We start from the raw sequence: 12281 nt of genomic DNA, 5'->3' as shown, positions 1-12281 counted from the left end.
TTGAATTTCAGCCTGACACTCCTTAGAAGACATTTGCCAGTATAATTCAGCATTTGCCAGTATGACTCATCATATGCTCAGCTTTATCCTAATAGAGAACAGTCAGGAAAGTTTAAGCTTTTGCTAATAATTATATAACCTTTTATCCAAATATTTGAATAGAGCATATCTGAGCCCCTAGGCACCTCCTATGGATCTCTAATCTCTTTAATTCAAATAATTCTCGTGGTACTGTTTACATTTTTACTTTTGTCTCATGGTGCATACACACAGAAGTCTCTCAAAATCCAGGCAGCCCTTAAACAAGTCAAATTAAAGGAATTTGGGTTAAGATGATAACTGATACTTTAGGAAAATCAGCTGAGACTGGTAAAGGCTCCAAGGCTGGTAAAGCACATCACACTCAGAATATGTTAGCATAATCTGCCTAACTTTATATTCCTTATGCTATTTTTTAATTTGAAAATTTAATGAAAGAGAGTATGTTCATTGATCAACAAATTCACGGAACCATAGTATCATTTAGGATGAAAAAGACCTCTAAGAACTCTGAGTTCTATAAAAAGGTGAAGAAGTACAATATTTTAATGGCAAACATCTATATGATGATATGCTGATTATTCCAATCGCTGGTTTTAAAGATAATGATGAGCAATGATGAGTACAGAGAGATATTCCTCAAATGAATAACTGGTGTGAAATTGTCCTGCCTTTGCAGGACATGTTCTTAAAATTCAATCTGTAAATCACATCACTCTAATCACTGTTAGGTATTAAGGTCACTTGTACTAGCAATCTTTTAACTGAATAAACAAACCTGAAAGTGTATTGCACACAAAACTGGTTTTAGTTATCTCTGTGAAGTCATAGGAACTGTTTGGAGGGTCATGGAGGGGAAGAAAGGGTAGATTTATAGTGGAACAACATATTACTAAATTGTAACTTTTTAAAACTTAACTACCAAACATTTAGGGATCAAAACACAGCCAATGCAACATAATTAGCATTAAAATTCTAAGTAGTAAAAAAAAAAATTAATTTTATTTTTCATTTAAAACTGACACATTTTAATGGCACTTAGTGGACTTGCTATATGGAACAGTTGTAATATCTTCACAAGCCAGTTCCAAAATATTTTTTAAAATCCTTGAAAATATTAATTTAAAAACTGGATTGCTATTGTCTTTTGTTCTTATAAAAAATAGAGACAAAATCCAGGGCCTACAGTATATACATGCTATCTTTTTAATTAAAAAATTTTAAACAGTCACAAAAGCATCTCCTTGTTTTGTGCTAATGTACTGACAATATACAAAATCCCAGTTAACACCAAGATGGGCAATAGAAGAATGGCTGTTAGATTCATTATTAGAAGTACATTTCCCAAAGAAATGTATTTTCCCAAAAGTATTTTCCTTACAATGAGGAGTGATAAATAGGTCAGAAAATGGATACTGAAAGAAGTTCTATAAACCAGCCCGAAAACCTCCCAGTGACTTCAGCACATTTTGAATCAAGCATTCAGATCTTAGCTATTATACATTTTCTGCATCTTTTCAATGAGCAATGCTCGCTGTTCTGAAAGCCAAATGTATCTTTGTCTTTTCTCTCACAAAAGATCAGAGCCCTATAAGCACCATCTGGACTGTTCTTTTGTGTATCTGTAGATTATGCAGATACAGACTTCAAACGCAGACTGCAAAAATCCTATTGTAGCAGCAGCAACTGACTGGGATCTTCATCCAGGAGTGCTTTGAAGTCAAAGGAGCTGAATCAGGCCCTCCATATGCCTTGCACAGTAAAATGATTGAACCTATTGTGCTATTTTATACATACAATAATTGCATAGCTGTTGCCTTATGTCAGCTCTCTCACATAAACTCTTACCTCCAAGGCATGCACCCATGGCCAATGAGAAGATTAATGGTTTCATAGGCAAGTTAACATCTGGATCTTTACTCAGATTGAGAAGCACAGGAATCTGTGGTTCAAGAAGAAGACAGAGAATCAGAGGACATTATCCAACCACCAGCACAACAGAAATGAAGTTCATTAAAGGAAAAAACTTAAACCAACAGTAAATCCAAGAGTAACTGGGGGGGAGAATAGTTTTGTTCTTGATGTTGCTTTTCTTAATTAGTTTCTTTGCATCATATGCTTGATCTATACTCACTTTTCCCCCTGGCTGTGTTAGTCCCATAGCTGAGGAGAAGCTATTGACATTAGGCCAAGCCTGACACAAGTACTGCTAATAAAACTGAGGCTGTCTTCAGGTTTTGAGTGCCTTCCATGAGACCCTCTAGGTCTACAGGGAACTGACAGTGACTATAAATCAATTGCCCTTTCATTTCTGGAAAGTTAAAGGACAAAATGTATCTCCTCTTCTTGCTGGAGATCACAGTAAAAGATGGCCAGACCTTCACAGTGAAGATGGCTGTAGATCATGAATCAGTAACCAAAATATTACAAATCCTTTTTGTAATCAAAATTATCTATCTATTAGGGAAAAATTGAGAAAACTCAATTTGGCAGGCTTCTGAATTCATAAGCAGATCAGAGTTCTTATTTCAATATTATATTTACCAGAGAATGTGGATTTAGTTCACTGGGAAATATTTGCAAATGGTTTCATGCCAGCCAGCAACCAAGCACCATGCAGTTCCCATTAGAGAGAAAGAAGAATCAGGAAAAAACATTAAACCTTATGGGTTGAGATAAAAACAGCTTAATGATTGAAAAAATATTACAACAATAATTAATCGTTATCATGATATTAAATAAGATTATTAGCATTAGTATTAGTACTATTTTAATGAAAATGAGAGAGAGAAAAAGCAGTACAACGGAAGATAAATAAATTCTGTAAAATACAATTGCTCACTACATGCTGACTGCTGCCCAGCCCATCCCCCTGAAGCAATTGGTGACAACTGGACAACTCCACACAGTTTATATACTGAGTGTGTCAGTGTGTGGTATGGAATATCCCTTTGGCCAGTTTGTGTCAGCTCTCCTGGTTATGGTCCCCCACCCACCCTCCAGTTTCTTGTGCTCCTGGTCCCTGGCACAGTATGGGGAAATAAACAGTTCTTGACTGGGGATAAGCACTACTTAGCAACAACCAGAACATCAGTGTGTTATCAAGATTATTCTTATAATAAATCCAAAGCACAGCACTGTAGCAGCTATTACTAAGAAAATTAATTCCATGCCAGCCAAAACCAGAACAGGCAGTTTTATGAATTTCATTTAATTGCTTTAGCAAATAAAATAAAATTTAAAAAGAAAAGAAAAAAAAAACCTGAAAAGCAAAATAAGATTTGTAGGAAGGCATAATAGACTTCATTAGGCAATTGGCATAGAGCCCAAAAATACAGCAGGCAGGTTTCTAGCCAGATCTAGCACCAGTTCTCAGCTAGTAACATTCTTCAGAGCTAAACAACTTCACCTTAGTTCAGAAAAATGGTTTGAGCTCAACATAATTCTGTGACCATTTGGTTTGAAAAAATTGTGTGATCAGTACCTGTATAGAGAAAGTTATTGGGAAGGGGAACGGTGACAATATTATTCTCCTGTTTTTAATATGTTCAGAGGTTTATGGAACCAAAGGGAAAGAGAAAGAATAAGAAAATGTGGAACAGTAAGACATGAAGCAGGAAGAGATTTGAGAAAATAACGGTGATATATCTTAAAAATAATGCTTTCTCAGAGTCTAGGAGTTTCAATACTGAATAGAGTTATGACTTTTAATCCTCCAATTTGTCATTTTAATGTATTTCACAGCTCACCCTCAAGGGGTATGATCTCTTCTGCTTCCTGAAAAATGCTTTCACTTTGATAGCTGAGTGATGCTCACCTTTATTGACTGCGTGTGTTCTTTTGGTATGGAGCAATATATAGATTTTATGAGGAATTACAACCCTTTCCCCATTCCTCCTACCCCTGGTGCTACTCATCCCTCTTAAACCCTCTTATTGACTTAAATAAGCTAATTTCGAAACAATTATTCTTGAATTTTACATTGCCTGAAGATGTCTATTTCTATTTTAAAGCCTAAAGAAGGTTCAGCATGCCCAGCATCTTGTCTGGTTTTTGCATGAAACAGTAAAGATGTCATTTCTGATCACAAACTTTATTTCTCTCAAACTGTCACAGCTAGAACATGATATGCAATACAAAATTAAGTTCAATTTAATTAAAAACAATTTAGTGTTTCAATATTTCCTATTGTTGAGGTCAGTCCTAAAGCTGTTTCCAGAGACAGCTGCTGGGTGCAGAGCAAGTAATGCCCCAGACCCCACCAGTGCACCAGATATGCAGATATGCAGAGAGGAGACCAGGTACTGCTCTGTCAGTGAGCATCTCCTCCTGGGATAAGCAGCAGACTCCCAAAGAGTAAAACCCTCTCAGCTATCTCTGCTTTCCAAAGATAGCACTTGTGTAAGTGCTTGCACACCCTCACTGTGCAAGAAGAGCACTTAAGCATGTTACCAGGTCCTACAGCTGTGCAGTGCAGTAGAACTCAGCAGGTCAAGAGTGACCCAAAACCACTGGTTAATATTCAAGGATCACCTCCTCCAAGCTCAGAAGCACATCCTGACAAAGAATAAATCAGGCAAAAATTCCAGGAGGCCTACATGGATGAAGAAGGAATTCCTGGACAAACTCAAACAGAGGAAAAAAGAACCTTACAGAGGGTGGAAGTAAGGACAGGTATCCTATGAGTAATAGAGAGAGATTGTACAAGTAGCCAGCAATCAGGTTAGGAAAGCTAAACCCTGATAGAATTAAATCTGGCCAGGGACAACAAGAGCAACAATAAAAACTGCTATAGGTACCTCAGTGATGAAAGGAAGACTAGGGAAAATATCGAGGAAGGAAATAGGAGACCTGGTTATCCTGGATGTGTGGAAATGGCTGAGGTACTCAGTAACTTTTCTGTCTTGGTCTTCACCAGCAACTGTTACAGCCACATGGCTCAAGCCTTAGAAGGCAAAGGTAGGGACTGGGGGAATGAAGAACCACCTGCTGCTGGAAAATATTAGGTTTCAGACCATTCTAAGGAAACAGAAGATGCCCAAGTCCATGGAACCTGATGAGATAAAGCTGCAGATCCTGAGGGAACCAGCTGAGGAAGTAACTAAGCCACAATGCATCCTATTTGGGAAGTCATGGCAATCTAGTGAAGTTCCCACTGTTTGGAAAAGGGGAAACATAACCCTCTTTTTTTAAAAGAGAAAAAGAAAGACCTGGAGAACTACCAATTAGTCTCACCTCAGTACCTGGCAAGGTCATGGAGCAGATCCTCCTGGAAAGTATGCTAGGCAAATGGAAAACAAGGAAGTGATTGATGACATCCAACATGGCTTCACTAAGTGCAAATGGTGCCTGGCAAATTTGATGGCTTTCACCCAAATTGGAGAGGCATGGGTCTGATGGACAGATCATTTGATGGATAAGAAATTGGTTGGATGGTCATAATTAAAGAGTTGTGCTCAATGGCTCAATGCCCAAGGGGAGCCCGTTGGTAAGTGTCATTTCTCAAGGGTTGATATTGGGACTGGTGCCATTTAACACTTTTATCTTCTATATGGACAAAGTGTTCAAAACCAAGTTACATTACAGTGCTTTGAACAACTTGGTCTAGTGAAAGATGTCCTTTCTCATAGCAGGAGGGGTGGAACTGGATGATCTTTAAGATCTTCTAACCTAAAGCATTCCATGTTCCTATGATATTATCCAGTTTGTCTCTTTGTGCAAATTGTCTGTGAAAAAGCAATTCTTGCCGTTATTTTAGGGACTCATTGCTGCTCTACACTGTGGGACTTCATTACACATGCTTTGCTAAGAACTGCCTGTGGCAAAGATATCTTCTGTGAAAACTGCAGAGAATATGCATTAATAGAAAATAAACTATTTGTAGCTTCCCAAAGTGGCTGATGATTGCTCTGTCGCTGTAGATGGCTACAGCCTAGTCTTGCACTTTTACTGAGCAGTGAAATGCAGGACATCATAGATAACTCTGGAAGGGCAGAGGGCAAGGAAATTCCAATAATAAAGCTGGCATTAAGAACATGAGATACATGTGAAACATTCAGCACTGCAAGAGAAAAGCATCTGATAGTTTTAGAGACAATAAAAAGTGGACCAAAAATTATATACTTTCTAACTAAGACCTGTCAGAGACTAAGCCACCTTGTCAACCAGACGACTCACGGAAAATATTTATTGCTCTATTGAGGAAATAGTATTTAAACTCAGCTAAAACAGAGATTTACTGTGGATGTCTTTTAACTTCTAGTAACAAAAGAAAAATATAAACAGGTGGTTTCATCATATATAGCTGATAAAATGTCAGTTAAACTAAAGAGCATAGTGGTAATAACATCATGTAACTTAAAATTCTAAGGGCAGAAATTCATGGCTATTTAAACATAACAATACTAGGGAAGTCCAGGCCTTAAAAATTAAGAAGTCTGCCTATCAAAGAATGTCATTGCAAGTTTAGCCCGTTGATAAAGGAAGATAAATATCAGACGTTTAATAGAATGACACATTAAGCATCAATAGAGCATGAATACATGTATTCTGCAGACAAAGAAAGCTGGATATGCAACATGAAAAAAACCCTTGACAAAATTAAAAAGTGAGAAATGTAATAGCCAAGCTCCTGGTTAATGAATTTTTTATGATAGAACATTATCTGGGTGTTTTTTATGCAATACCCTGGTATAGCAATATATACTGGATTTTTATCTGGTAACATAGATTAGATTTGCTGCTGGTAACATAGCCTTTTACATACAGTCAGAGACCACAGAGTTTCCCACAAAGTATTTCTCAAACTCAAAATCTGAGACCCTGAAACTGTAAAAGGACCAGTTGTACCAGCTGAATGTTCACAAGTCCATAAAGCATGATGGGATTCATCCCAGATTACTGAAGAAGCCAGCAGATGTTGTGGCAGAACCCTTCTTGATCATCTACCAAAGGTCTTGGGAACCTAGGAAGGTCCCTGCTGGCTGGCAGCTTGTCAATGTTATTCCAGTTTAGAGAAAGAGCATGAAGAAAGACCCAAAGAAACAGACCTGATAGCTTAACCTCACAATGTGGAAAAAATGTTGAGAACATTACACTGAGTACCACTGAAAGGCATTTAAAGAGCAGTACAATCATCAGGCACAGCCAGTAGGGGTTCACAGTGGGAAAGTCCTGTTTAACTAATCTGATATCCTTCCATGATAAAGTCACCCTCCTCATGGATGAAGGCAAGGTAGTGAATGTAGTTTTTCTGGATCCTAGGAAGACTTTTGATACTTTTTGTTCTTCACAGGATGGATGAGCTGTCCAGCTGTGGGATGAGCAGGTTCACAGTGCACTGGGTGAAGACCTGGCTGAAGGGCACAGCCCAGAGGGCTGCAGGGAATGGAGTTACAGCTGACTGGTGGCCAGGCACCAGCGATGCTCCTTAGGGTTCTGGTGCCAGTTCTCTTCAAAATATTTACATGAATATTTAAGAATCTGAAGGCAGGAGTTGAATGCACCATCAGCAAGTTTGCTGATGAAACCATACTGGGAGGTGCTGTTGACTCTCTTGAGAGACTGCATGAAAGTCCTTGAGCATGTCCAGATGAGGGCAACAAAGCTGGTGGCAGGGCTGGAAGGTGTGTCCTGTGAGGAACAGATGAGTTGGTCCAGTTTGGAGAAGAGGGCTGAGAGGGTGATTTCATTTCTCTCTACAGGTTTCTGAGGAGGGGAAATAAAGATGGATGTGCTGAGCTCTTCTCCTGGGATCCAGTGACAGAATATAGGGCAATGGCTCAGAGCTGAATCATAGCACATTTAGACTGGACATTAGGAAGCATTTTTTTACTGAAAGGGTGGTCAAATACTGGAAGAATGTTCCTAGAGAGGTTTTCAGTGCCCCAAGCCTGTTGGGGTTTAAGAGTCATTTGGATAATGCCCTTAATAACAGGCTTTAATTTTTGGTCAGTCCTGATTTTCTCAGGCAGTTGTATTGAATGATTGTTGTAGGTGTCTTCCAAGTGAAATAGTTTATTCTATAATTCTACAATACTTCTACAGAATATCTTTTATTTGGTGACAAGAAATGATTGATTTTCCTATCACTTGCAGATAGCTATCAGAGTTGCCAGGCATGCTTATGCAAAGAAATGCAGACACATACTTAATTAGGGAGCTGGATTTTCACTTTTCAATTTAGAGTGAAGGGTAAAGTCCTGGCATTGCAGTTCATGGGGCAATTTTCAACGCTCCATCTTGTTTTGGGGCAGTTCATTGTCTTTGCATATAGAATTATGAATTTTGAAATAATTTGAAATAAGCAATTAGAATATATTTGAAAAACTGTCTTGCCTTCAGGCAGTTCCAATGTTCTATTTTAATTTTTAAAAACCCAGAATTTTGGCAAGACAGAAACAATAGAAGTACTCAACCTATGATGAGCTAAGTGCACTCAGAAACTCATTCCATTGTTTCTTGTAGGCAATTATCTTTGCTACAGCATCCTCTGTAGCAAGAAATATGTGCTGTTTTCTGTCCTCTTCACAGAGTTTTCAGTTTAGCAACTTCCATACATGAATTCCATATGGTACTGACATTTCTGATTGTGGGTTACACCAGATTTATCCTTGTCCAGAGCAGGGAAGAATTTGACCAACAGTGTGGCACGCAAAAAGTATTTTCAGGGTAAGACATTTCAAATAATACACTGATCTGATTTTTGTGATTTCAGAATATTTTAGTGAGAGAGAAGTATTCTCCATGTTGCTGAAGGCCCCTGAAAATCAACTGTACATTCACTCTGTTTAAACAAACAAATATTTTACACTTTAAAGTATACCCATCTTAAAATAACAAAAAATATTTATGTTTTGTTCGTAAGACTGTAGATAATGTGTTTTAGGATAAGGAAGAATCCTAATTTGCCTACATAGATACATAGAATCTCTTGAAAATGACAAGAATTTCTTCTAGGGAACCATTTTCCTTATTGGTTTTCATTACTTCAAGTCATAAAATAGTTTATTTCCTAGAAATCTCTGTAATGCTGGCTCAGATATATTTTAATTCCTTCTTCAAAATATCAATCTACAGTTTCCCCTTTTCATATCCTCTTAAGGTGAGTTAACTGACTGTTAAGTCAGCTATAAATTTTAATGTTGTCAAATCCAAAACTTTACATGAAACAATCAAATTTATCCAAATACAGATAAAGTGAAACTTTTAGTCTCAAGATCCATTAATTAGGCATTAATATTTTTCCTTTTTTTCTCTACACAAAGCATGTCATTATGAATTTGATTATCTCACTAGTACAAACACAGAAACTGAAAGGAAAGTTTGGACAACCACACATCAAATTGATTTTTAAAGGAAACACATCACAGTTACAGAGCTATTTACAGGTTTTTCTGTTTTGATTCCCTTCAGCTAAACACCTAAGTGAAGACTCAGGCTCTAATGGAATTTTGTATTTCTTTCATTTCTCAGGTAGTTCCTGGGTCAAAACACTACACATAACAGAAAACTGAAAGAGTTCACATCTACTGTGCCTTCAGCTCAGGGGGCAATGACCTCACATAAAAGATTGTCCCCCCTCAGTGCATTTCTGAGTCACTACACTGATTGTGCAGCCCATCTCCTCTCCCTGTTCCAAGTCTGGACAACATGCACTGCATATTGTTTTAGGGGATGAGTGGAGACCTTATCCAACAGCACAGAGGCAGCACTGGGGACATCTCATGTATGGACTGATGCCTGTCTTGAAGCTTCCCACCCCTGAAGGAAGAAAACAGTATAACTTTCCAGATGCCCTTGCCATCGCAGTAGTTTTTTCCAACCAACTGAGGGTTCACAATCAGAACTGGGACTGGCAAGACAGCCTCATTCCTGAAACATGGGACAAAAATCATGACATACTTGTCTTTCTAAAGCAGAAATGACACTATTAGCATCCTTGACTCTGAGCTGCCACCAGGCCTCTCATCATCACTGTATGATATTTAAGGAATTCACGTGCAAGTCAAATAAGCCATTATCCCATGAGACTGGTTCCTTAACTACTTCTTCCTCAATGGCAAAGCCAATGTAGGCAGAGGTCTGTGATGTCATCCTCCAAACACTTTTGCCAGTCATAGTACACAGTTGATAATCTATGAAACTGCCCAGATGTTTTGTGTCTGAAGGAACTTGATGGATTCCACATCCCTACATGGTCCATCAAAGCTATGATTAATGAAAAACACAAGAGAGATTGGCCCACTGTCATGACTTTGGCTCACCACTGGAGGAGACTTATGGAGACCTGGAGGGATTCACTACATCTGCCTTTCATTATTATGAGTGCAGGCTCATTTGTGAAGCTGGAACCTTTTCCCAGGAAAGGACAGGATCATTCATGGCTACATCATAGCAACTGTCCTATACTCCTATATCACTAGGTAATGTCAAACCAAACTCATATATAGAAGTCCCTGATTAATGAAAAGTCATTCTACAAAAGAGTTGGGTTCAATATATTTAATACTCCTCATCAGAAGTTTATAACTTTGGCACAAATACTGAAAAATAGCCTTCCAGAACTAAATACTGCTTGTTTTAAGAGTAGGAACAAAGTACCAAAGAATCAAAAATAATTTTAAATGGTAGTTTAAAGATCCTGGTACTTACTTACTTACTTAGGAACATTCTGTAAGTATTTTTTAAATTCAGAATGACAAAGACCAAAGTATAAGCTTATTCACTGAAGTAGATGAATCTCAACTCTGGTTTGCCAAATAGCACATTAATGTCTAAACAGCTCAGCTATGCTTTTACATAGGTGAGAATATGCATGTATTTTTCTTCCTGTGTCTTCTCTCTGAATGTTGACAAGGATCCCTTCCTGTCAATCTGTATTTGCTGCCCTCAAAGATGCAAAATAAATGGTCTTCAGACATCCCAAAGGATTCTTGCACTTCAGTCCCATTTCTGAAAACATACTCGTTTCATAGTGCTGTTTGGTATTGCTCCAAGCCAATTTTTACAGACTAGCTGGGTATGAGGCAAAAATCTTCTAAGTGAAGATTTCTGCATTATTGCTTAATAGTTCTCAATCATTTGTTGGGAGGTGACTCATCCCAAACAAATCTTTCCTTTCATGCCTATTACCTGCAGTCTATTGTGGTTAAATCAATATAATTTCACAGGAAACACCACGGTAATCAAAGCAAAATGCCACATTAATATATATTTATAGAGTAGTTATAAATCTGCCCAATTTGTCATATGCCCTATAAGAAGTGTCTTAAACCTTGGCACAGGTTAAGAGTGGATATGACCATGGATGAAAAAATGTGAAGAAAATATATACTTAGCTGAGAAAGAGCTGTAACAATGAAACATTAGTATGGTATAATGAAAGAATGATCACACTTTAAACAGAGAATTTGATTGAATCAACCTATCTGAGCATGCCTTAATTTGTTATATTTTGATACTTTTCTGATATTAAAGTTCAGCTGCTGACAAGCATTTGTTATGCTTAACAAAATTTGGTGGTTTTTAAACTAATTACAAAAGTAAGGTAGCAATGAAAGGTTCAGGTGTTGAAAAAGCATTAGCATAATTACTCAGCACACAGAGGAAAAACATTGATAGCAGTGGATGGATAGCGACAGTTTCCATCAAAAAGACAATTCTATTTTTCAGGTAAATATGTGGATATAAAAGAAAAAAACACAAAAATGCAGCCAAAACAGCACCCCTGGTCCCACAGCTACCTGCAGCTGCTAGTAAATAACTTAATGGTCAGCTAGATACCTTAACAGTATGAGTTTGTTTCTAATACTGATTCAGTGTCAGAGGATAAATAAGTTACAGCACAGCAGAGGTCAAAAAATCCCAAAAAACCAAACTGCAAATTGTAATCAGTAAGCTCAGCTCCCTTGTCAGCACCTGGAGGAGGATGTTCAGTAGTGCATAGACCTTACCATTGTGGCTGTGAAGGGGATGTTGTCAATCACAGAGGAGGCCAAAGCAGACACCCAGAGCACTAAAATGATGGCCACTGCCAAGCGCTGATCCTCAGGAACCACCTGGAATTGAGAGAGAGAAAATTATAACCTCGAGATCAGTGTTGCTCTGTGTGTCCCCCACGGCATAATTGCATGTTCTTTACGGTTTTAATTTATCGACAGTTATTATTCCTTTAGGCTCTGAGATAGGAAAGGCATCTTGGATAAAATAGCCTAACATTTAGTAACACAATTACAGTTCTT

At 37.9% G+C, this 12281-nt stretch overlaps 1 protein-coding gene across 1 annotated transcript in view; it reads right to left on the bottom strand.

Moving 5' to 3' along the window:
* OCA2 (OCA2 melanosomal transmembrane protein) overlaps positions 1 to 12281 on the bottom strand; it is a 137897-nt gene that overhangs the window by 48710 nt on the left and 76906 nt on the right. Inside the window, exons 19-20 of the mRNA XM_014891888.2 lie at positions 11994 to 12098; positions 1888 to 1981 (exon numbers count right to left, since the gene is read on the bottom strand). Of these exons, the coding sequence (XP_014747374.2) occupies positions 1888 to 1981; positions 11994 to 12098 (199 nt within the window). The remainder of the gene's footprint in view (positions 1 to 1887; positions 1982 to 11993; positions 12099 to 12281) is intronic.

Source organism: Sturnus vulgaris, chromosome 2 (assembly GCF_052056855.1).
Source record: "Sturnus vulgaris isolate bStuVul1 chromosome 2, bStuVul1.hap1, whole genome shotgun sequence".
In the NCBI taxonomy this organism is placed as follows: Eukaryota; Metazoa; Chordata; class Aves; order Passeriformes; family Sturnidae; genus Sturnus; species Sturnus vulgaris.
Note: the sequence above shows the minus strand (reverse complement) of the source record. Positions and strands in the feature narration are given on the sequence as shown.